This window comes from Patella vulgata, chromosome 8 (assembly GCF_932274485.2).
Source record: "Patella vulgata chromosome 8, xgPatVulg1.2, whole genome shotgun sequence".
NCBI classification, from domain to species: domain Eukaryota; kingdom Metazoa; phylum Mollusca; class Gastropoda; family Patellidae; genus Patella; species Patella vulgata.
This window is the reverse complement of record NC_065886.2, coordinates 43,507,164-43,532,688: the sequence shown is the minus strand read 5'-3', so window position 1 is coordinate 43,532,688 and position 25,525 is coordinate 43,507,164. Positions and strand designations below refer to the sequence as shown.

At 36.8% G+C, this 25,525-nt stretch overlaps 1 protein-coding gene across 1 annotated transcript in view; it reads left to right on the top strand.

Moving 5' to 3' along the window:
- The window catches only part of LOC126830395 (uncharacterized), a 54,932-nt gene that overhangs the window by 24,323 nt on the left and 5,084 nt on the right, over positions 1-25,525 (top strand). The window contains exons 11-43 of the mRNA XM_056102896.1: positions 358-396; positions 1,093-1,266; positions 1,633-1,761; positions 2,170-2,289; positions 3,372-3,497; positions 4,091-4,284; positions 4,652-4,793; positions 5,023-5,204; positions 5,632-5,772; positions 6,404-6,545; positions 7,338-7,528; positions 7,947-8,090; positions 9,363-9,501; positions 9,757-9,887; positions 10,211-10,370; positions 10,684-10,863; positions 12,082-12,236; positions 13,121-13,234; positions 13,763-13,878; positions 14,679-14,827; positions 15,589-15,785; positions 16,572-16,702; positions 17,074-17,123; positions 17,921-18,091; positions 18,496-18,546; positions 19,010-19,206; positions 20,123-20,190; positions 20,683-20,783; positions 21,574-21,825; positions 22,562-22,719; positions 23,991-24,084; positions 24,459-24,709; positions 25,172-25,343. Coding sequence (XP_055958871.1) covers positions 358-396; positions 1,093-1,266; positions 1,633-1,761; positions 2,170-2,289; positions 3,372-3,497; positions 4,091-4,284; positions 4,652-4,793; positions 5,023-5,204; positions 5,632-5,772; positions 6,404-6,545; positions 7,338-7,528; positions 7,947-8,090; positions 9,363-9,501; positions 9,757-9,887; positions 10,211-10,370; positions 10,684-10,863; positions 12,082-12,236; positions 13,121-13,234; positions 13,763-13,878; positions 14,679-14,827; positions 15,589-15,785; positions 16,572-16,702; positions 17,074-17,123; positions 17,921-18,091; positions 18,496-18,546; positions 19,010-19,206; positions 20,123-20,190; positions 20,683-20,783; positions 21,574-21,825; positions 22,562-22,719; positions 23,991-24,084; positions 24,459-24,709; positions 25,172-25,343 — 4,761 coding nt within the window. The remainder of the gene's footprint in view (positions 1-357; positions 397-1,092; positions 1,267-1,632; positions 1,762-2,169; positions 2,290-3,371; positions 3,498-4,090; positions 4,285-4,651; positions 4,794-5,022; positions 5,205-5,631; positions 5,773-6,403; positions 6,546-7,337; positions 7,529-7,946; positions 8,091-9,362; positions 9,502-9,756; positions 9,888-10,210; positions 10,371-10,683; positions 10,864-12,081; positions 12,237-13,120; positions 13,235-13,762; positions 13,879-14,678; positions 14,828-15,588; positions 15,786-16,571; positions 16,703-17,073; positions 17,124-17,920; positions 18,092-18,495; positions 18,547-19,009; positions 19,207-20,122; positions 20,191-20,682; positions 20,784-21,573; positions 21,826-22,561; positions 22,720-23,990; positions 24,085-24,458; positions 24,710-25,171; positions 25,344-25,525) is intronic.

The following is a 25,525-nucleotide window of genomic DNA, read 5'->3' as shown; positions in this document are numbered from 1 at the left end:
CTGAGCCTAAGCAGAAATATGCAACCTCATTTGATGGTTTGATTCTAATTGAGCGAGTGATGAAAACTGATGTATTTGCAGTTTGCTTGGTGCATTATTAAAAGATAAATGTACAAACATTTAATGAGTGTTAATGAGTGTCCTCTATTTATTTAGGTTTGAGGTTCGGGACAGATAAGATGTAGGCAAATATGATTTTTGCAATACATCTCCCTTTTTAATTCAAGTTAACTACCCAGGTGACAAATCTCGGCATAATTGGAATAATACTCAGTTTCATAATCCGGGATACAAAAATCCAATTGCTGATGGTGTGGAAATCATCTGATAATAATAAAAGGTGTTTTTATTTTGCAGGTGGTAGTACTCAGACAATTCCTACTGCCCAGCCAACAGGTAACACATCTTGTACATAATTGTACACAATATTGTTAGATATATATAACTATCAGAATTAAGATACTTGTGGAGGAGCATACGTTGTCTTTGTAATAAAGCTTGTTTATGAACTTAAGAGATGGACATTACAAGTGCAAATATCTGTCCATTTCCTGACATCATAATACCCTTCGTATCTTTTTGGAATTTACTTCATTCTAACTTCAGGCATTCACACATAAATGAGAAATAATATGAATTGTTTATTAGTAATTCAAAATGTCGAATCTTTATTTAGCAGTTCTTACCGTAGAGTCTTTTATCTATCTTGCTAAAGAGCAATCTTAAAAATTAACGAAAAAACTAACATGTCATGCAGTCTGCTAAGAGAGAAATTTTACCAGGGCAGTGGTGCTGCAATCAATTTATATTTTGAATTCCAATTATCAAGGGATCTTTACGTGCACTACCAAGTTGTAAATAGGACCTCGGTTTTCGTCTCACCACTAGACTTTCTTTTACCAGACCCGCCACTGACTTGGTTGAACCATACTGGAAATTCCTGAAGTATTTTTTCAGCGGACGCTATGATGGAACCCGTTACGTCATTGTTAGTGAGTCATATTCATTGAACCACCGTTGTTCCTATACAATAGTCAGACAAAGTAATCCATGGTTTTCGGCGTATTTTTATTTTGCTTATTTGAATTTAAGCGGCTTGGTCAAGAAGGTGTGGAGGTCCTGGATGGATCGACAATAATCTTGACAACGCTTGTTACCAGATCAATGTACAAAAGTTGAAATGGGCGGATGCTAGACATGATTGTCAAAAAAAGGGCGGAGAACTGTTGAGTATTTCTGGAACAACAGAACAAATTCATATTCAAGGTAGGTTAAAATATAAACATGACAATTCTGTATATGTATCGTTAACTTTTCACACATTGACATTCATATCGTCGACTGTCCACAAATCTTATAAACACTCTACAAGTCAGAGTTTTTAGGCTTTCTTCTACACGTCAGAGTTTTTAGGCTTTCTTCTACAAGTCAGAGTTTTTAGGCTTTCTTCTACAAGTCAGAGTTTTTAGGCTTTCTTCTATTAATCGGAAGAAAGAAAACTATTGCATTCAGAGTTAGTATTCAATTAACACCACGGTGTACTTACCATTCTTTACAAAGCTAGTGGTGGGCACATTTTGGTTGACTGGCAGCGCTGAGTTTTATTTTGTTTCTTTAACCTCATAATTTTAGCAACCCTAGGTAGCAGTCAGTTTGCTTATCTAGAAGATAATCTATGGATTGGTGGTTCAGATAGAAATGATGAAGGTGGTTGGGAATGGAGTGACGGTTCACCATTTAGGTATTTAAACTGGCACCCAGGTGAGTACAAACTTTTTTTTAAATGAACATCGGATTCTCTATATTTTTAAATTATTTATTTATTTGTTATTCTCGTTTACATATTCCAGAAGACAGAAAATCTCGGGTAAAACATAAAATTTGTTTGTTTTAAAATTTAAGTCGATTCTGGCGGTAGCAAAATATATAGTCGCAGACAATTTTAAAAAGTAAAAAGACTCTTTCATAAAGGATTTGGCTAAAACAAATCAGCCAATTTAAGAAGTGTTACTGTATTGATACACTATCTTAATTGAGAAAATTCATGCTTTGAGCATATATTTGTATATAATCTTGATATCATGGTTATCTCACATTTAATATGGACCAAATCTGAAATAACTACAGTTGAAAATTTGTGCATTAGTGAAACAAATAATGTTCTTTCAGGCGAGCCAAACATGGTAGGTAAGGGACATAACTGTATGGTACTTACTCTTGGAAATTGGAACTTCCAGTGGGATAATAGGCCATGTACCATGTTACAGCCTTACATATGTAAAAGAAAACGTAAGTAGGCTTTTTGCTAATATAATTTCCCAACTTTGTTGAACTTTGTGACAAGGAGTAGTGTAGCCTGTCCAATCTCATGGGTTTTCTCCGGGTCCTCCGGTTTCATTCCACTGCTAAAGGTCCCTACGCCCAAGCGAATTACTAAAATAAAATTGAACCATGTGTTAGTCCCCAAAAGACCTAGTTTGTGTCGAGTGGACGTTAAACCACATTTCTCTCTCTTTAATAAAACAAGGCTTAGTTAGTGAAAGTAGGATTTGTTAGTTTGTATATCTGCTGTCCAACACAAAATCCGTTATATCTCCACATTGGTTACAGACGTAAATATTTCAACGAAGATTAAATAAATAAATAAAGTTCAGTCAAATGAACAGTTTAATATTTGACCTAGAATAAGGGTATAGATATATTTAATCTATTTAGAAATTACAACAAAATAATTATAAAATGTTAATAAAATGCTGCTTGTTTGTGAATATTTCATATCGACATGTTTTCGTCTATTTCAGCATACCCTAGCACCGTTATTGGGGTGACAAGTACAGCAGCTCCAACAGGTGAGAAAATATATCAGTATTAGTGTCTACTTATTCCTTGTAAAATGATTGCGAAATTTGTTCCATTCCACATGATTAATATGTAGATCCTATTTCGTTTCGTTTTAGTTCAAATTTTGTCTCATTCCACTTAGATAGGGACAAGATTTTAAATAAACTTCCTCATGTTTAATGGCAGGTATTAGCCAATGAAATGGCCCGTTTAGTCGAGCATTATTGGGGGCGTGCGTGGAACTCTGGGTTATATAAAACAAAACAAAACAATTACATATTGTCTATTTAAACTTACAGTTAAAGTCCCAGAACGTCATTCGAGGGATGGATTTTTAATCTCACCAAGTTGAATCTCTAATAGAATATCAATAACTTTCTCGAAGCATCGTTTTAAGGACCTCATTTTAATCCGATTGTATCGAAGACAGGAGATTATTACTGTGTTTTTAATTAAATGTCAAGATTCGACCAGGTAATATTAGATAACGATCAACGCCCTTAATGTCTCAGCATGTTATAAATTTTCAGGTTTGTGCAAACCAATGCCAATGCTCTCAGGTAATTACAGTCTACCTGACACAGGATTTGCTTCTACAGCATCATCTGATATAAATCATGGTCCACAGTTCTCAAGAATAACTCCAACAAATAAAGGTAATATTCTTATTAAAGGTGTCCCCTAATTATCAAAATTTAGAATATTCGAATCCATCCCTATTTTTTATATCAACAGTTACATTGATTTAACCAATGTTGTTAAAATTTTATTTATTTCTTTAGAACATCAGATACCGCATCTCATTTATATAGAAGTTTCCATAGCTTACAATCTGTGTGTGTGTTTAAGTGTGTGTATGTGGAGCGAAGTGTATGTGTTGGTGAGGGGAGGGGTTGCAGGTACCCAAACTGTACTTAATCAGGCCCGTAGCCAGCTTGCTGGCTGCGGAGGGGCAGTGAAGTTTTTAGGGGGGGGGGGCACACCCGGCAGAGTCTACAGTAGGTATTTTAGAGCTATGGTTGGTAATTTTTTTTCAGGGGGGCAAAACATTGCATAGCCCCCGCTGGCTACGGGCCTGTACTTAATATTATCTATTATCCATTCGGCGTAACGGGGTATGGCCAACATGGTAGTTCAGGGTCAGCCTTGGGAAATATTTCTCCCACAGTCAGACTATTAACAGCCAATGTCTATATTAGTGAAATGTGTTATCAGAAATGATATGATGGCAGTGTTGCTCTTGTTTCAGCATATTGGCGTCCATTAAGGAGTGATACTAGACAGTATTTAACTGCTAGTTTCTATAACGTTATGGTGATTAAAGGTATAACTATAATGGGAAGTCCTGATAACACTCAGTGGGTAACTAAATATAAACTACAATACCAGTTAAACTATTTCGCACCCTGGTATGACTATGAAGACCCACCTGGACAGACTAAGGTTAGTTTATTCTTAATATTTCTTATTTAAAGGGGGGCTTGCACGTTGACCAATGGATTGATGCACGTTAGATCGTAAGATCTGTCATTGAGCCCAGTGGCGTAGTTTCGATTCACCACGTGTACTGACAAGGAGTAGGGAACAATAAACAATTCATGCATTTTTGAACTTTGATATTCATGGTTCGCATAGACACTTATGGGCCCTGGGGCAGGGCACCGGCAGCACCCGCCTCCCTCCCGTGAGGCCTGATAATAATCACTTTCCTTTGACCATGGATTCACTATCTCTCATACGTTATAAATATTATACGTCTACTTCCAAATGACATTTAAGGATACCATCTATAGGTTTAACTTTTATTTAGATATTTGATGGTAACAGCGATGGTATTACGACCTTTTCCAACTTCCTGTCATATCCTATAGAAGCTAAATCTATTAAAATTATTCCTGTCACTTGGAATATTGGTATTGCACTGAGGTGGGAGATATACGGCTGTATTGAAGGTAACTATCCTTTAGTTTGCAATATTAAAAGAGAAAGAGAATGAATTAGGTTCAAAATACAGATTTAATTTTCCTTATATACCAAGAAATAAAGCATTTAGAATGTAAGTTGGAAACATAAAATGAATAAAACCAGTAAGATTGTACGATAGACACTAGAAGCCCAAGTCAAAGTAAGTCACGAAGTCACTTTCTGGAGCTGCATTTTTTAAATTGTTTTATTTTGAAGAGGAATGCCGAGCAGAATATGGCGTTAGCGGACCACTAATTGTACAAGATGCCGGCTTTGCTGCTTCCAGTATTTTGGATCCCCAACATTCACCTCACGATAGTCGGCTTGTTCCTATTAATGCTAACGAACCCGCGGCTTGCTGGAAACCACAGGTTACTGACAAAGACATTTGGATTGAGGTAAATACATATCATTTGGATTGGGGAAAATACATATCATTTGGATGGATTGAGGTAAACACGCACCATTGGGATTGAGGTAAACACATATCATTTGGATGGAGTGAGGTAAATACATATCATTTGGATTGAGGTAAACACGCACCATTGGGAATGAGGTAAACACATATTATTTGGCAAGCTTACCAAAGTACGGTTCCTTCAAGTACGGCCATAGCCGAGGTTCCATTAGATCATGGAATAGGGCATATGCGGCGTCAGAACACAGCTGGTAGCAATTAAAGTTATGCTAGATGTCGAGAAATGTCTTGTTTGAACTCTAACGTCAAAGTAATTAGCTACAATTGGCAGTTTGATACTATTGAAAGGATGACGTCATGCCCGGCGGTTGTTCATGTTGTACTTGTTTTTCCAGGTTACATTTCAGAGATCAAAATTGATCCGTGGTGTAACTATAATGGGTAATCCAGATGCTGCAGAATGGGTGACGTCATACAAAGTATCTTACCAGATTAACGATGGTACCAAAAAATTCCATATTTACCAAGAACCGTACGGTACGGATAAGGTATAGATATAAATCTGACATACCGTAAATTAAATCCAAAATAAAAACGTCAATTTCAATTGATTTAATATATTGATTTGTTCGGTGATAAACAAAAATTAATTTGTCCGGTCATTAATGGAAATAACACATCAGATCAACCTAATGGAATAAAATATTGTGACCTAAATCAGAGCTGAGATCCTTTAAGTTGGGAGAGAGAGAGAAAAAGGAGACCCACGCTAGTTGACTAAATGACAGACCATCCCCCCCCGCTCCGCCCCGCTTCCCACTTCCATTAGAAGTGATGTGCTAAATTTATAAACATTTCACTTAACAAAATAAAATGTGCCATTCGGAACCTTAGAACCTTACATTAGCAGACTGTTTTTGTCATTGCATTTGATAATTTTCAGCATTACCCATTTTTTAGCATTACCCATTTTCTTTATAATAAATCTACTTTAATTGTGTTATTTATTTCTTTATTTATTGTGTTTTAAGGTTAAATTCTGTGAAGTTCTAATTTTATGACATGTAAATTGACTGCCAGGTAAGGTTGTAGTTGGTTAATTACAATGTCTACCAGTCAAGATTGGCAAGCAGTACTAAAACTAGAGCCCTGGACTATACAATCTTATCTTTTTTTCAGATTTTTCAAGGAAATACCAACACCAGTATACGTGTAACCAACATGTTCCTGTCTCACTTTCAAGCTAATAAAGTCAGGATTTTACCATTAACCTATAATGGTGCTATTGCTTTAAGACTTGATATCCTCATTTGTCCAAAAGGTAAACAATATTATTTGAAGATGTTAAACCCCTAGAATTTAGAATAACGTTAAAAGATGGTGCTAAAAACTGTGAAACGGGCCTTTTAAGACTGATTATTGAAAGGTATTAGAATTCTCCTGGTCTGTTTCGACTTGCTATAATTTTACTATATCTGCGTATACATCGTTGAGAAATAGATGTTTTAAGATTCTGCACGAGTCGTGTGTATTATGTAGGTTATACTAGTTTTGAGAAGTTCCGTAGATGCTCGTGAACAATACTTGTGAAGTAGGTTACGATTAAGTCCTCTAGCTTTTATTGTGGTCAGTGTTGGATGTAAAGAAACTGTATGCCTGACAAAACATAGAAAAACAGCACTGATTGAACAATTGATTAGCTAAATTAAAAACAGGTCTAATTAGTAACAATCTGATTAAAACACAGATCCTATTTCGTTTCGTTTGTTATACTTCAAAATTCCGTTTTACTTGTCTTTACTACACTAGGATCTGGAAGAGTTGTTATGTAACCCGCGTTCTGGATGATGTGAGAGATTAGCCAATGAAATGGTCTGTCACGGCGTGTTTTTGGCGTGAGTTACACGGAACTGTGGGTAAACCACTAGAAACGTCAAAGCTGATTGATTAATCAATGTCTGACGTCATAAGGTCAAAAGCCGCTCGTATAACACCTGACGCGACCTTCCACTACAATTGGTCAGATATCCTTGTAGTGTAGGTTATCGAAAATATGGAGAAAAAAACGAAACGAAATAGAGATCTGTATTTTGATCAGATTGAATTAGTACAGATTTTATTTCAGGTTGCCAAGATGTACCGTTGATCAACGGTAACTCAAAGATACCAGACGAACAGATAACAGCGTCCTCTCAGTATGATAACGACCATGGTCCTATGAGATCGAGACTAAACACGAATACCCAGGGTGCCCTTGCGTCGGGTTGGTTGGCTCAGTACAATGATAAAAAACAGTATATTCAGGTAACAGTGTTCTAGAACTCTCACCAGGTTAACAGCAGAATCAAAATACATGAATGAAATGTGTGCTGTGAATAAAATTTTCCCGGATAGCGGCGCTACTACCTACGCTTAATTCGAATTATGTGATGGATTCTATTACATGCACAATAACCGAAGTATATTGTTGTCGAGGTGTCAAACCTAATCCCATCACACACCCATTCATTTAGCCCCATTTCCTCACAATATATTAGATAATGTTTTTAACCATAATTATCTTTATTCAGGTAGATCATGTTTATAACAAGATCATATCTTTATTCAGGTAGATCATGTTTTTAACCAGATCATATCTTTATTCAGGTAGATCATGTTTTTAACCAGGTCATATCTTTTTTCAGGTAGATCATGTTTTTAACCAGGTCATATCTTTATTCAGGTAGATTTAGGGGAACCTATACAAGTTACTGCTATAGCTACACAAGGTCGTCCGGACAGAAACGAATGGGTCAGAGAGTTTAAATTAAGTATATCTAATGATGGAATCAACTTTAACTTCTATTATATAGGCAACAATGTAACGGTAAATACTAAATTATAAACATTATATACAACAGCATTAACAGGTGTTCCAGAAAGAGTGGGCACACCCTGCATCACACCCGCCACTACGTATAGTTTAACTGGTTTGGAGCTTTACTTTAGCAAACGAAAAGTCTTAAATCCATTGTCAGACAGGTGGTATATAAGTATAATGATCCTAGAAATATATATTTTAAAGGGTTTATTGGAGTAATACGTCTTCTTACTTTGAAAGTGTAATACGTTTTCTACGGGCATGATATGGGTGACTGGTGTATGAATAACGGAGGTAGATGTTTTGATTACACTTCGAATAGCCAGGAACGAGTTCACAAAGCATTTCCAGACCTAAGTTAAGAATTTACTCAAAATTGTTTGCATTATTTCAACTAAAATATAGCCCTTTATAAAACTTATGTTTTTTTTTAATGTACCGGTATCAAAACATCAACAGGAAACTATGTGCAAAGTGATATTTCTAATAAACAGTGATTGAAGGTTAGGGGTAAATTCTTAACCTAAGTCTGAGAATGCTTTGTAAACTCTTTTGAAGACATTTTCATAACCTTTCTTTGTTCACAATGTGGTACATGATTAAAAAACAAATTCAAGAAATAGTTTATCGTCATAAACAAAATTAACATTGTTAGAACACTTGGCTTTGTTTTTGTGTTTTGGGTTTCTTTTTTGTTTTTTGGGGGTTTTTTTAGATGTAATATTCGTATCAAATTTTGGATCAATTTGATAAACCAGTTCCACAACACAAGTTGATTTGGTAACAGGTGTTGTGGTCGAGAAAGGATATGCTTTGGAATATAAAATACATGTTTCTTGGCTAAAGAAAATACACAGCCATAAGCAGAAATAAACAGCAAAATATGCAACATTTAGGTACTTCTGAAGTATGAAACATTATGTCCACACAAAGTCAAGGAGCCACTCAGTGAGTACAGTGCACGCATTAACTAGCCAGGAGGTCTCTAGTTCGATCCTTAGGATTTCCCCCCTTGTCTGTGGTGCAGGACGAATGGACTGGTGGTAAAAGGTTTTAGTCGTTTGCATGGTACAATTGCGAATCGAAAAAGAAAGCAAAAACGTTGCTGTCTGGGCAAATTTACCTCATATGCCTGCCCGTCCCCGTCCTCATTACACGATTGGTACAGGAAAAGATGCGTTAAACCACATTTCATGTCATTTAACTAATAGATCTATTTCACTAGTAGATCTATTGTAGATCTATTTCACTAGTATGTCTATTTACATAACTTTTCAGTTATTCGATGCAAACTGGGATGCATTATCTGTACGAAAACAGTATCTTCCTGCTCCCATTGTAGCCCGGTATATCCAGCTATGGCCTACAGACTGGCAGAAGAGAATAGCTTTACGGTGGGAAATTTACGGTTGTCCAGGTACGTAAAATAAATATATCTACAATAGCAAAAAAATAAAAGAACCAATGAATAGTCTGGTAGTAAAAGGACTGAACGTTGCAGTTGTGTACATTTGGGCGTTTTGTAAAATATGCAAATAAAGTCCGACAATTTGAATATTCTGAAAACCATTTAAAGAAGCCCGGGTGGCATCACACATTTTCTTTTTTTCAAAGAGAGCCCAATAGGGTCTAGTAATCTAGGTTCCGTTCAAATTCTCTTATTATATTTCAGGACCCGCATCAAATACTAAAATTGGTTGTTATGCTGATGTAGCTGAAGATAGAGATTTACCTTTTGAAGCTTTAAGTGATCCAGAAACCGGATTGTGGCCTCCAATGTGTATACAGCATTGTTACTTAAAGGTAGGCCACCAAGTCCCCTACGTGTTACAACAAATCGTTTGTGTTATTATTTCAGAGGTACTTTTATGCTTGAGTACAAAACGGAGATAGATGCGTTTGTGTTGTTATCTGAGGGATATCATTATACTGGGGTACAAAACGGAGATAAATGTTTTTGTGTCATAGTTTCAGAGATATCGTTATTCTGGAGATAAATGTTTTTGTGTTGTTTATTTCAGGGATATCATTATGCTGGGGTACAAAACGGAGATAAATGTTTTTGTGTCATAGTTTCAGAGATATCGTTATTCTGGAGATAAATGTTTTTGTGTTGTTTATTTCAGGGATATCATTATGCTGGGGTACAAAACGGAGATAAATGTTTTTGTGGTAATTCTTATGGTAAATATGGTGTAGGATTTAATTGTTCTGTGCCATGTTTTCCTAGAAAACGTTTTATGTGTGGTGGTGAGATAGATAATTTCATATATAGTACAGGATTATGTAAGTATAACTTAGAGCCACACTCTAGACCAGATATTTTCCTTCTGATCCGTGGATGCTTCTTTCTGAAAAACTAATTGAAAGTTCCTTATTAATTTTTAAATTAAATATTTTTAATTTGGCAGTTAACAAAGCAGACATTCTGTGGTGCCCATATTACCATGATGACCTAAGCACGTGTTATTTTGCTGAATGGTAATCCAGTGTTTATTTCTTGCAGTGTCCATGTAGTTTGACTTATCCTCAGGCTTGTCTTGGGTTTTTTTGTGTGCCGCACTTACTACTATAATTTATATTTTATTTTGTCTTGTAGCATCATTGACTCGAGTTTGTAAAGCTGGCTGGAAGTCCTATAATGATAAATGTTATCTAGTTATAGAAGATATAGAGACATGGGCTGATGCTAGAGCAGCTTGTCTATCTGTTGGAGCAGAACTGGTCTCTATATCAGATTCACATGAACAAGATTTTGTGGCTAGTTTAACAGCAGATGGTAAGACTTGATGACTAGGCCCCTATAATAGTTATGGTGGTTCATTAACTAGCGACCCCCCCCCCCCCCGTTCGATCAAGGTTTTGGCCGAGAACGTTTCTTGGGATTTTTCAGTCTGGCTACCCCTTGTCTGTGGCACAGGACGGAGTGCCTGACTAGGAAAAACACCTAGTCTTTCGGATGGGAGAACAAACCGCGGTCCACTTGTGTACTCGTTGACCGTGAGCACGACAAAACCCAATGGTAGTTCGATGAAGAGTATAGACAGAAACTCGGCTATCCGGGTAAAATTACCTCATAGCACAGTGCAAGAATGTCCGTCTTTATTATCCCGGTGGGCGCAAAAACGTAAGACGTTAAGCCCCAATAAATGAAATGTTACTTTTAATTATATCAAATAGTATTGCAAATATTTATATCTCGATAGCATAGGAATGGGGTTTAACATCTTGTCAACACAGTACCACGGCAGTCTAAGGTCAATATATAGTTATTTCCTCTGCAGCGAGTGTAATACTATTGAGGAACTGTGTTACCGCCTACTATTAACCGAATTCCAACTGTTCGAGGCGGGGGCAACTGGTTAGCGTGTGCGCGTTGTATCATAAGGTCTGCCATCGGGTAAACTGGCGTGTTTTCGATGACCCGGTTGTGGTGACCAGGAGTAGGGTTGCCTGGCCAACCTCGTGGTTTTCTCCGGTTTCCTCCAACTTCTAAAGACCCCTACACGCAAGCGAATTATTGAAATAGGATTGAACCATGTATAAGTCCCCCCCCCCCCCCTAACACACCCCTCCCTCTCTCTCTCTCTCTCTCTCCCCCTCTCTCTCCCTCTCTCTCTCTCTCTCTCCCAACTGTCAGGGAATCTTTAGGTGCACACTAACAGTTAATAAACAGCTCTGTACGTGGGGTGGTATGGTCTGTCATGGAGTCAATTGGTGTGGTTTCGATTCCCTGTTTGTACGTGACAAGGAATAGGTTTTTTCTCCTGTTCCCCCGGTTTCCTCCCACTACTACAGACCCCTACGCGCAAGCGAATTATTGAAAGAAAATTGAACAATATGTTATTCCCGAAATTACCTATGTGTCAAGTGGCTGTTAAACTCCATTTCTCTCTCCTTCGTCTACCACGGCCGCTATATAAAACCGAACCGTTGTGTACAGTCAAAATTAATTTTACTACACATGAATAAAGTATTTTTGATCTCAATATTTTAGTACGAGCTGATATGTGGATCGGATTTAACGACCTACAGCATGAGTTGATGTTTGAGTGGTCGAATGATGAAGAGGTCCTCTACACCAACTGGAATCTGGGTCAACCCAGTAATCCTGCAGGAACAGAAGAAGACTGTGTTACTTTTACTTATAAGGTATTAATCAGAACGTCCATAAAACATTATATGTTATTTAATTATAACCACCCGAAAGAGTGCTTTATTCTAAAATTATTAATTCAAGAGGTCTGAACTAAAATGTCCCTTGATGTGTTCACATCTACGTTTTAGAATACATACATACAGCGATGACCAATTATGGTAGTCCGAAGTTGGGTAAATTAGTGTAAAGGTTTTTTAGGTAGGTCTAAAAAAACGCTTTGATATTTGTGGGACACCATTAATGCAGCTCACTTCACTAAATACATAATAGTAATAATCTGATGTCACTGCTACTCTCATCTCTATCTTCTGTCGCTGCTACTCTGATATCTATCTTATGTCGTTGCTACCGATGCTACTTTGATCTCTATCATATGTCACTGCTACTCTGATCTCTGCCTTACGTCACTGCTACTCTCATCTCTATCTTCTGCTACTGCTAGTCTCATCTCTATCTTCTGCTACTGCTACTCTCATCTCTATTTTCTGCTACTGCTACTCTCATCTGCTGTCACTGCTACTCTCATTTCTATCTTATATCGCTACTACCGCTGCTACTTTGATCTCTATCTTCTATCACTGCTACTCTGATCTCTATCTTCTGTCGCTGCTACTATGATTTCTGTCTTCTGTCGCTATTACTCAGATCGCTATCTTCTGTCGCTGCTACTCTGTTCTCTATCTTCTGCCGCTGCTACTCTGATCTCTATCTTCTGTCACTGCTACTCTGATCTCTATCTTCTGTCACTGCTACTCTGATCTCTATCTTCTGTCACTGCTACTCTGATCTCTATCTTCTGTCGCTGCTACTCTGATCTCTATCTTCTGTCACTGCTACTCTGATCTCTATCTTCATCTGGTTTATGTATGATTGATAGACTGGCGGCTGGCAAGATGAAGTCTGTGATACTAAAAAGAAATATATTTGTGAAATGGAAAAGAAACCGTCGGATGTAATACCAACAAAGCCAACTATTCCAGGCTGTGGTAAGGTAAGCCAAGAACATCAGTAACCCCAGTAATCTCAAATACAAATTTCGTCCTATGAAATGAAATGAAATGGGATTTAACGTCCTACTGTTCTGCTTCGGTCGGGCTTATAAAGATGGGCATACACCATACAGTGAGCTATGAGGGACTGCGCTTTACTTTGGCTGAATTTGTGTTATCAGTAATTTCCGCTAATTCCATTTAAGAATTTAAAGAAGCACGATCAAATAGACAACTGATTGTCGAAACAATATTGGCGTGCACATAAAATACACCGAAATGAAACTTAGTGTGGTGTTGACAAGCCTTTTAAAACTCATTCACTTCTATCTTTTTATTGATTGACATGGCTTTAGAAAATCATGATTGCTTTATATATTTACGGTTTTGGAGATGCGTGCTATTTGTGTATGTACGGTAATACCGGTTTATGTTATTTTATGTTATATTGTAAGATTCGGATAGTTACAGATGGTCATATTATTTGTTCATGTATGGTAATACAGGTTTATGTTTATATTATGTTTTAGGATTGGGATAGTTACAGATGGTCATGTTATTTGTATGTACCACAACCAAGAAGCTGGTCAGATGCAGCTAAAGTCTGTCAATCTTATTCTGGTACTTTGGTTCAGATTAATGATTGGTGCGTTTATTATACTTTCTATAGTCATATATAAGTTTTGTCATCTACCTTCATGGGGAGCCGCGGTAGTTCAGTGAGTAAGTCGCTGGCTCACTAACCAGCAGGCCCGGGAGTTCGAGCCTGTTGTTGGTCGATAAAGTCCCCGGATTATTACAATTAGGCTCCCCTTGTCAATGGGTGCATAACGGATAACCTGGCAAGGACGGTGTCTAGTTGATCGGATGGGACGAAAAACTGGAACCCTTTGTACACATTAACATGTACGTAAAAAAATCCACGATCGTTAGAATTCGAAGTAAGAGCATGCCATAAAGGCGTTGCCCGTTCAAAATTTCCCCCATAGAAGTACACTGTGACTGTATGTCTCATACACACTAAGGCAGAAGTACTTACTCTTGGAAAGCCAACTTTAGGATTTACAGCGGCTTATTGATACTCACTTGATGTCATGTTTAGTGTAGGGTTACATTTCGCGTTCTGGAAACCTGATGCCAATGGGGGAGGGTGGTACTCTCGTTGGTTAATCTTGACATTAACTGGATTAAATGTTAGCCATTTGTATTTCGTGTAGTTTTTTTATCGCTCCATTTTTTTTTGGTATTTGCTGACCTCAATGCGTTTATAAATCAACCATATTCAATTTTTTGTGGGAGGTTGGTTCTTTTTAAAATTGTATGAGCTATTTAGTCCTTTTAAGGAAACTACTTAGACGACTTGACTACTGGTGGCGTTTCGTTTCCTGGCAACGTATGTTTTTAATTCTAGAAATAATAAATTGCGATCGTGTTGATATTTTAAAGGAACGAAGCATCGTATATAAATAGTCAGCTTGGATCAAAGAAAGGTTTCTATTGGATGGATGTCAACGATAATGATAAGGGTGGTGTATACAGATTCTCAGATGGTGGTGCTAAGATTCCCTTATCTCATTGGGCACCACACAAACCTGGTAAGCATACATGGACAACTTTTTTTATATAAGTAATAATAAGTAAATCTATTTATTCATTCATCGCCTTGTAGGTATCTTTACACGGTGTTCTGTGGTTCATATACCATATCGTAAAATTCTAATTTCAATTTGCAAATCTCAAACAATAGAATGTTCAATATTCATCGTTTGTTGTATTTCTAACAAATTGCTATAGATTTATGTTCCCGGTCTTATGAATGTTATAAACAATTATGGTCTTGGATGGCAAAATTAAATCTTATTATCGAAACCAGGATGCAGTTTCTAGATATTTAACATAACGGTACGAAATTGCATTCTTAAAGGGACAATAACACTCTTGCTGGCTTAAAAGCTCCAGAAAATAAATAATATCTCTATCTAAGTACTAGATGTTTAAGTGTCCTACCTGTTGTGTAAATTATCCATTACATCCTATTTTACTTGTCCAGAGGGTTCGAAAATATTTTTAAATCGAAGTTTCATTTGAAAAGGTTTACTTTAGACGTTTGAAACCATTATGTTGAATTTTTCAATTTTTTTAAATAAAGTGTGTTAAGATGAAATTTGTATCATCAATTAATTGAAATATTCTAAAATAGTACAATTTGTTGACCAGAATAAAGATTGGGATATATTATTCAGTTACAACAAGAGTGGTATTGAGCCTTTAAGTTTCTCTTAGAATTTAAGGATTTTGATGAAGGGTGGTCATTTAAATTGTTTTTGATGTAGCAAACCATGTTTCCTGTTTTTAGATCAGAAAGGACATTGTGTTGCACTTGGTTCTGGTAAAACAGCTGGGTTATGGTATAATATGAACTGTTCCACACTAGCTCCAGCAGTCTGTGAAAAACAACGTGTTGGGTTTACTACCCCAATGCCTATTACAAAGATGCCATCTTTAATACCTTGTCCTACTGGTTGGTTAGGTGAAGGAGAATGGTGTTACCAGGTAATGATAGAATTTGGTAATTGCTGAATACAACTATGGTAGAATTTGGTAATAAACAACTGCTATGGCAGTAAATGGTAATTGCTGCTGATTACAGCTATGGTATATTTTTTTTAAAATTCCTGAATACTGTTATGATAGAATTAGGAAAGGAATTGGCTGGGGTTGGGCTGCTTTTTATTTCAATGGTTATGTAAGCGATTGGAGTGGGATGTATTTGTGAAGACATTGGCGTTAGCATGGTAGTACCTTTTTTTATTGCGTGTCATCCTTGCTATAATATGATAATTGTTTATTAATGAACCGCGACAGTATAGTACCTTTCTTATTGCAGGGCTCATTCTCGTCATAATTTGTGTATCGTGATCTTAGTTATTGGTTATAAATAACGTATCGTGATATGTTTAACCATGATGAGACAAATCCTATCTATCTATAACGTATCGTGATATGTTTAACCATGATTAGACAAGTCCTATCTATCTGTAACGTTAATAGAACACAATTTTTATGGGAAACAATCACTGGTTTATTCTTTCCCATAAAAATTGTGTTCTATTAATGTGTTTTCCAATCGCTAAATGCCACTTAAAGATTATATCTATAACGTATCGTGATATGTTTAACCATGATTAGAACAGTCCTATCTATCTGTCTATAGGTAAATAACGTATCGTGATATGTTTAACCATGATTAGACAAGTCCTATCTATCTGTCTTTAGGTAAATAACGTGTCGTAATATTGTTTAACCATGATTTGACAAGTTCTATCTATCTGTCTATAGGTAAATAACGTATCCTGGCATCTACAGAGAACATGGGCTGACGCACAAGATGATTGTATAGCTAAAGGAGCTAAATTAGCCAGTTTTCACAATATATCACACCTCCAGGATTTATATACATCTACTTTACAGTAAGTCTTACTCATTTGTGTAGCATATGCTCACATTTTATGTGGTAGTATATTGTTGTCACCCATGTCCACCAGTCCAAAATTTGTATTGCCCAAAAGGTCAGTTTTTGAAAAAAAACAATTCTTTTTCAACTGTTTTGAAGGTCATTTGTAATATTTTGTTCCAGAGTTACTGTCCCATATCATAATTTTAATTTTTTAAATTTTTTGAATGAAACGCCTCTAAGTGTGGTCAATATTATAAGAGAGAGGGGGTAAATTTATGGTCTTAACCAATCTATCTGGGGCTTTAAGTAAAGATTCCACAGAGTAATAGATCACATAAATATTCATTCATGTCTAGACACTTTTTTTATATGTTTCTTTTTCAGATCCGGAGGTGACCATTTTTGGATCGGATTGAATGACCTATCGGGAAAAGGTTGGCACACAATTCATATTAACACATTAATTAGTTAACATGTGTGTTATGGTGTAAATAATTGTGTAGTTTGTTCCCAGAGAAATAATGTTATTTCAATATCAAGATTTTATAAGTTTGTTTCAAAAGGTCTAACAACCCGGATAGTCTACAAATATAGCCCACGAGTCTTATATTTTCCGGTAAAGAATTTTATTAGATACTAATTAAGTGAAACAAAACTGTGACCTGGCTGGTGCAGAACATGATTCAAGAAATGAAATTTGCTAGGTTATTATTTTCTTAAGTATGGTCTCGGTAATAGTACATTTGCTAGAGTGTGATCTCGGTAACATTACATTTGCTAGAGTAGACCGGTAACATTAAATTTGCTAGAGTAGTTCTCGGTAACATTACATTTGCTAGAGTATGATCTCGATAACAGTACACTTGCTAGAGTGTGTTTCGGTAACATTGCGCTTGCTAGAGTATTACCTCGGTAACATTACATTTGCAAGAGTATGATCTCGATAACGGTAGATTTGCTAGAGTATGATCTAGGTAACAGTACATTTGCTAGAGTATGATCTCGATAACGGTAGATTTGCTAGAGTATGATCTCGGTAACCGTAGATTTCTATAGTGTGACCTCGATAACAGTATAAATTTTTAACTCGGTAACAGTAGACTTGCTAGAGTATGGTCTGGGTAACAGTAGATTTGCTAGAGTATGATCTAGGTAACAGTACGTTTGCTAGAATATGTTTCGGTAACATTACATTCGGGGACTTTAATGCACTGTTATAATTCTTCTGTAGGATATACCTGGAGCGATGGGACAGCTGTTGATTTTACAAGCTGGGCAGACAATGAACCCAATGACTTTCAAGGAACAGCAGAAAATTGTGTTGAGATCAAAGTGGAAAACGGAAAATTCAACGATCAGGATTGTTCTAAAATAAGGAATTGGATTTGTGGAATTAAAAAAGGTAAGTAGATTTTGGTGGAATGCAAAGATAGAACCGCCCTAAGTTTTACTTCATTAATACAATGATTGTCACCAGGTATACATTACAATAGCAATCGTAATAATGAGGAACAAATGTCCATATTGATTTTGTTGATTGTCAGTTACTAGGTCTACAGCCATAAAAATCTCTTCGCGTCTCTTCCACATGAATTCTCCAGTTCTTACATTAAGACATCAATGAATGTGTGCCGTCTCAGAAAATTTTGAAATGAAAGTTCTGTAGTAGACAGTGGTGTTTGTCCTCGTTTTCAGGATGCATAAGTCATTTACAAATATATTAATTAATTATAGTATCTTAAATGAGCTTACTAAATTTGTAACTTACCATACTGGCGAAGTTATAGATTTGATTTTCTTTTCAAGGTCAGCCACTTCAACCTGTTACAACCATTTTACCTCCTACACCAGGACCAGGTCAGTTCAGTTTTTATCATTCACTTATAGATATTTTTTATCAATAATTCCAAAAGATGTTTATAATTTGATGTAGGTAAAAAGGTAAACTGTTTAATTGGGTTTAGTGATTTGGCAAAAATTATAAGTTTTATTATATGTTTCTAATAATTTAGGGTGGGGTGGGGGCTCTTGTTTACTAATTTAAGTTTCATTTTTAGTCCATGGTTCTAGCACCATAGTTGCTTCTCTCGTTCTCTTTTATCTTCACTTCTTGCGGACAGTTCGTGTGTGGCCGCAACTAACCAATCATCACCACAACTTGGCGGAGTCGAGCTTGTTTTTAATTATTGCGTCGACAGTAGAACACTTTAAAATCGACGCTGGCTTTGCCTTAAGCGACAAAATTTATGCGTTAAGCGACAAAATGAACGTCTCCACGTTTTGTTTCTTTGATGTTGATTCACTCTTATTTTTACCTCAGCTAGTGATTGTGCTGCTCTGTCAGTAGATAACCAAACAAAATGGTCATCTTATAATGGTAACTGTTACCTAATTGTTGATGGTAGTGGTATTTCAGCACAAACATGGGGTAAAGCCAGGGATAGCTGTAGATCTAATTATCATGCAGAACTGGCATCAGTTACTTCTGATGAAGAAAATAGATTTATATTTTCACAGGTACAGTTAGCCAAGCGACTTTCTATAAACATCATAGACTGACATATGCCCCTTTGCGATCCGAAAGGCAAAATTGTTGTTTTTAAATATTCACAAACTCAGGGATCGCCCGGGCATTGTTTTCATTGAATCAGTTATTGGACAGTGAAGTGGCATGATACAACACTCCCATCGCCACACCACTGATCAATCAATTAGGACGAAAATTAGATTAATCTGTGTACACATTGGTAAGGGTGTATGTAAACGAACCCTTGACAGTTGTAATCGAAATAAGAGTAGACCGTAACATTTCTGTCGTGGCTCAGTCGTTGATGAAAGGCAGAAAGTTAAACCTCATTTCATTTTTATTTACATAGCTATATTAAAGGGGCTAAATCGCTAACATTCTGGACCTAGAAATTGGCACAAATATGTCGCAACGCATATAATGATGTAATATGAACGTATATCAACTGATTTACATTCAATCGTTTCTGTTTTTACTGTAATTTCTAATCTGTTTTGTTCAGCGAATTACGCCAGAATTCTCATCCGAATGACAATATCTAGCGTCTGGTTATTCCAGTCTACACAGATGGTATTTATTGCGCATGCTCTCCAGATAAGAATATGACGTCACCGTTTGGCATGCCTTGTGGAATATATCTAGCCTCGTTCTTCGAGTCCCTTGTTACAAATGGCGCTGACACGCATTATGGTAAACGAACCGTGTACCAATGGTAAAATGTTTATTTTGTCTTAAATATTGAATATCAAAAGCCCATCTTTTCCGGTGAGATCACAACATCAATGTTGATTTAGATTGACAAATAATTCGTGTTTTCCATGTCGAAGATTTTGGATGATTTTGAGTTAGAGACTTAGCTACTTTAAGTTTTAGTGTCAAAACTAGATCTTGTTATGCTTATTGTAGATAACTAATGTCACCTCATATTCATTGTGGATTGGTTTAAATGAATTGGATACAGGAAAAGGATACAAGTGAGTATTTACACTCTTTCCGAGAAAAAAAGGACACGGCGTGTACGTAAAAAATTTCGATGAAGAGTGAGCGGAAACGTCATTTTCCAGATACAAGTTTGTTAATAGGCCACAGCACGGCGTATGTTCGTCTACACTGCATGATAGATCAGCTACAAATAAGCAACTATTTTCCAACGACATTGAAACCTTTATTGGTGGGTCTTCACAATACAGATAAAATGGCGAACACAATGGAAGTTGTACCGGAATTCTTGGCACCAACCTTGTGTCGGAGATACTGTCGGAGATAAAATGTCACTAAATCCACAGAAATAAACCCGTAAATCTGTGTCTAACATATGGCGTGGTTCAAAGTGGTTCGGGCTATTGCCTCAACACTATTTTATCTATTTTTGGTAGCGATTGATACAAAAGCTTGTATCGTGTAAACTGAAGGGTGTGTGCTTGGTTTTACTGTATTGAATGTAATCTGTTATATATTTTTGTCAGGTGGTCAGATGGAAGCCCACCTAAATATTTTAACTGGAATTTAAATGAACCAAATGATTACTTGGGATTAGAAGCATGTACTGACATATTCGTTAGAAATGGTAAGTAACGTAAAATTAAAAATAAATTGAACAATTAAAAATAAATTGAACAATTAAAAATAAATTGAACAATTAAAAATAAATTGAACAATTAAAAATAAATAGAACAATTAAAAATATATTGAACAATTAAAAATAAATTGAACAATTAAAAATAAATTGAACAATTAAAAATAAATTTAACATTTGAAGAGCCCCGGGGAAGAACAATCAAAGTCACTTTTTCAACGAACTCCAGTTAATGGCGCCATCTGGTAGCAAATTGTATAAGCTTTCTGTGGAACAATCAATTTCAGGTAAAAACGAGTCACATCGAACCAAGGCCCTTCTGAAATGGCCTTCCGGACAAATACAAATCCATCTTACCCTTTATTTAACCTTAATTTGACTGAAAAGTCGAAGTCAGTTGTTGTACTGGTAATTATGATTCGTATTAAACATCATTTTGATGTTGTAATTAAACCCACTCGTTGTTCTGTTCGCGTCAAGCATTCTCGTCCAAAATTCTGTTTTGCCTTTTATGTGAAAAGACAAAAATGTGACTTAAATCGTTCTTCCCCTGGACTCTTCATTTAAAAATAAATTTAACATTTAAAAATATTTTGGAGTATAATCATTAAATTGAGCAGTTTATACAAGCAGGACTAGCCTTAGGAGCAATAAATTTAACAATTAAAAGTAAATTCAACAATTAAAAATATTTTGGATCACAATAATCAAATTGGGCAGTTTATACAAGCAGGACTAGCCTCGGTAGCTTTCAAATATCAGATACAAATTTTGTTTTAAGGTAAATGGAATGATGATCATTGCGATATCAGACAAGGTTATGTTTGCAAAAAGAACTTAAAGGCGAAAACGTTACCAACAATACTACCTGTTATGCCTGGTAACTGCCCAGTTGGATTCTCTGCTTATGGTAACAAGTGTTTCCAAGTTTTCGGTGGGAAACGTAAATACAGCAATTGGACAGCAGCTAGAGCAGCCTGCGAACAACTTGGTGATGGCGATTTAGCTTCTATATCAAACTATAAAGAACAAGGTAAATCAGTTACCTCATCCGTTTATCCAGGGCCAGGGGCTAAGTGGTAGAGACACAATGGTGTGCTGTTTTGCTTCCCTTACGTGACTTCAATGGAGTATATTCAACGCTATTGGGACGCAATTGCCATAATCCTGTTCTATCAGATGTGAAAGCACTAGTTCATAATCACATTGCTCAGATATGCTACCACCAATTGACTCTAGCATGTTCGCCACAGTGGATTTATGTGACACCATGGGATCTTATTCTTCACGAAATGTCATCGGTCACCATGTCACTGCATTATTCTTTCTCATCTGTATCCCGTTTCACGAGATTGCCCTCGGGATTTCTTGGTAGGGTCAATGTCCTCCCCCGCATCTTTCGTGTCATATACAGTCGGTATGCTTATAAATAAAAGCATATAGATCGGTCATTCAGGCTATTCACTTTAAAGTCTTCCGCTCACTGAAATAGTCCCTTCACAGTTTTTATAATCCACAGTTTTTATAATCCAGACTAGAAAATATCTGATTGTAGGATTCTCTGTTTAGATTAATCGTGTGATAGTCCAGATATGTACACATCGTGTGTATGATTTAGGGGGGAATTCGGGTAATTTCAAGTGAATTTCGGTAATTATGGAGTATCCGGCATGGTTATTCGAATCTTGCTTTTATTGAATAAAAATACTTGTATTGGATCCTTGAAATTAGACTTAACATGGTTTAGTTGTACGTGTTTTTGTGTTTAGCTTTCCTTACAACTCTATTTCTAAATGTATGGTGGTCTGTATGGATTGGTTTGTACCAAAGAAATGGACAATTTGCATGGTATGACAATGAGGAAGCAGCATATTTTAACTGGGCTCAACATGAACCCAGCCCAAAGAAAGGAGACACAAATCCACAGGTAAAAAGAAAGACTAGTCTCGTTGCGCCTTAAAGACTATAATCATTTTCTTTATTCAAATTTACCTCATCGCTTATATGTTCTTTAGATAGTAATATAGACGATTATTAAGTTAGATATCATTGTAGGGGTTGATATCACTAGATATACATGAATTATCCTTCGGGCTACCAATACAAATCAAGAGAATTTAAGATGACAAATGAAATGGGTTTTAACTACTCGGCATACCTCAGCAGGTTCCAGTACTCTACATCTAGACTCGGCTGTATGACGAATTCCGCCATTGGAACTACTTTCAAGGCCCCGGATTACAAATGCCCAGTGTCTGAAGCTGTTTTTCTTTCAAGTTTATCCGATTTTCTTTAAACGAAGGACAACTTTGCAATGAAACCTCTACACGCCCTTCGAACAATGCCATTTTTAGAACTTCTTTCTAAATAAACCGATAGCCGCACCGCAATTGTATGGGTGTAGGTAGGCAACATATCACTTACCGTCATACAGCCGAGACTGGATGTAGGGTACTGGAATCTGTCGATATTTTGCCCCGACAGCGGCACTACGGTCTACTCCTATATCGAATTCCAACTGTCAAGGGATCTCTAACGTACACCCCAATGTGTACACAGGACCCCAGTTTTCCATCCCACCCGAACGACTACTCGTTTTCCCTCGCCAGGCCCTATGTCCTGCACCGATGAACTTTCTCGGCAAACGCAGGGATCGAACACGGAACCTCCAGCTTAGCGAGCCAACGTCTTACTCTCTGAGCCACCTTGGTTCCAAGTTAAGATAACCGTGTTTGGGTAGATTTAAAAATATTTGGACCAGTAATCTTTTTTTTTAAAGACATTTTAATGTGTTTGATCTGACAGTCTATATTTGGCTTTTAGCCTGGGTATATTATACTTTAGTGATGACGTCAATTCTATTGCAATAGTAAGTGCAGAAGAATCCCATCACATGCAAAGCAAACCCGATAAGACAAACCTGTGAACAGGACAAACTACACAGACATTGTAAGGAAGAACAACAAATATCAAATCAAGTGAATGGATTCGGGGTGCCAGACGTAAGCCTCCAATGCACTGAACAGTCAGTCCCTGGTCTTCACTCAAAATGAAAAACAACCCCAATGATTTAAAAGATAGACGTAATGCCTCCGGTCTTGACAAAAGTTTCCGTTTTAATACTCGTATATGGTCCAATTGATTATTTTCGCATTTTTGTAAATGTTTCTTTTACAATACCAATGAATTTAATTTCAGTGTGGAAGTGTTCTTGTTGACCATTCTAGAGTAGGACAATGGCGGGAAATGACATGCACGTCTCTAATGGGCTATGTTTGTCAGGTGCCTAAACGTGAGTAATATCAAATCCTAAGCTAAAAGGGTTTTTTTGCAAATTATGTTCCTGTGTCACATGCTATAGGTAATACCCCCACTCCCTTTCGTCCAGCCGTGTGGTCAGGGCACTAGAATGGGCTGAGGCGAACCTTTGGGATTTTTCAAGCACAGCATTAATTTGTGAGTGATGATGCCTGCTTGGTTGACAAAGATAGCGTGCTTACTTGTCCGGATTGGGCAAAACAATGTCAACCCGGGGTTTTCGGGGCATGGAAATCAAACGAATAGTCGGAAAAAGTTCCCTATCTCGCGCGTAACAATAGAAATAAAAATTACCAAATAGATCATATTGACAAGATAGAAAACTGCATTCTATTCTTTACATTTCAGAGGCGACGCTACCAACACAACCACCAATACAAACTGATTGCGATTCCAAGAATGGTTTTAGACCAGTCGGCAGAAATTGCGTTAAACTGGTCTCTAATGCCATGACATGGATGGATGCCAGAACGTATTGCCAGGGACTAGGAACTGATTTGACCAGTATAAACACGCCGTATGAACAAGCTGGTCTCATAGTATTAGCAAATGAGAACGGCAATACAAAACCTATCTGGACTGGGTTTAATGATCAGGCTGTAAGTAAAATTATATGTATACTACTATAATTTTATTCCAATATTAGGTGACCAGTGGGACATGGTTTGGTTCATTATTAAACAGGAGGTACGATATAGGATATGTGAGATGATTCTTAGACAGACAGTGTGTTTAAGTTCCTTATTGGGTGATGGATAATAATTGAACTTGTTTCGTAAATAGTGTACTTTCTTGTGGAATAGAGCGGTGTGTAGAGAAAGATATCTTTCTGTGAATAAGACTGATTACTTCTCTCTGGGGGGGTGAGGGGATTTAAACCTTCTATTCCTAGTCCTAAGCAACTACTCGAAGCCCTGTCACATGTTTTACGATTGGTTTGTGTACTTAAATGAGCTTTTTATTGAGGTACACTGTAGGTGAAAATGACCCTGGTACATCCTTTTTCATTTTTGATTTTTGCTTCATAATTGCTGTAATTCAAGCCTTTTCTTTTATCTCAGCATAAAGGCCAATATTACTGGTCTGATGGATGGCCAGTGGTTGATTCTTTCTGGGGACCAAATCAACCTAACTCGTCTGTGTCTACCGGATGTGTTTCTTTTCATGTTAATGGTAGCTGGTTTGATGAGAGTTGTAGCCAAAAATATTCCTTCTTCTGTAAGAAAACACTAGGTAGGTATGGCGGATAACTCATAGTGTCAAACCCTATCTAAATTATGTTCTCCTATATATACTCTTCAGAAAAAGGAGGGGATATTCAGAAACAATACAAAACTGCGGAAATGCACTGCTGTTTTTATTAGAGGTAACCAGTGTATGTTAATAACAGGCCAATTGTCTACACATGAACATAA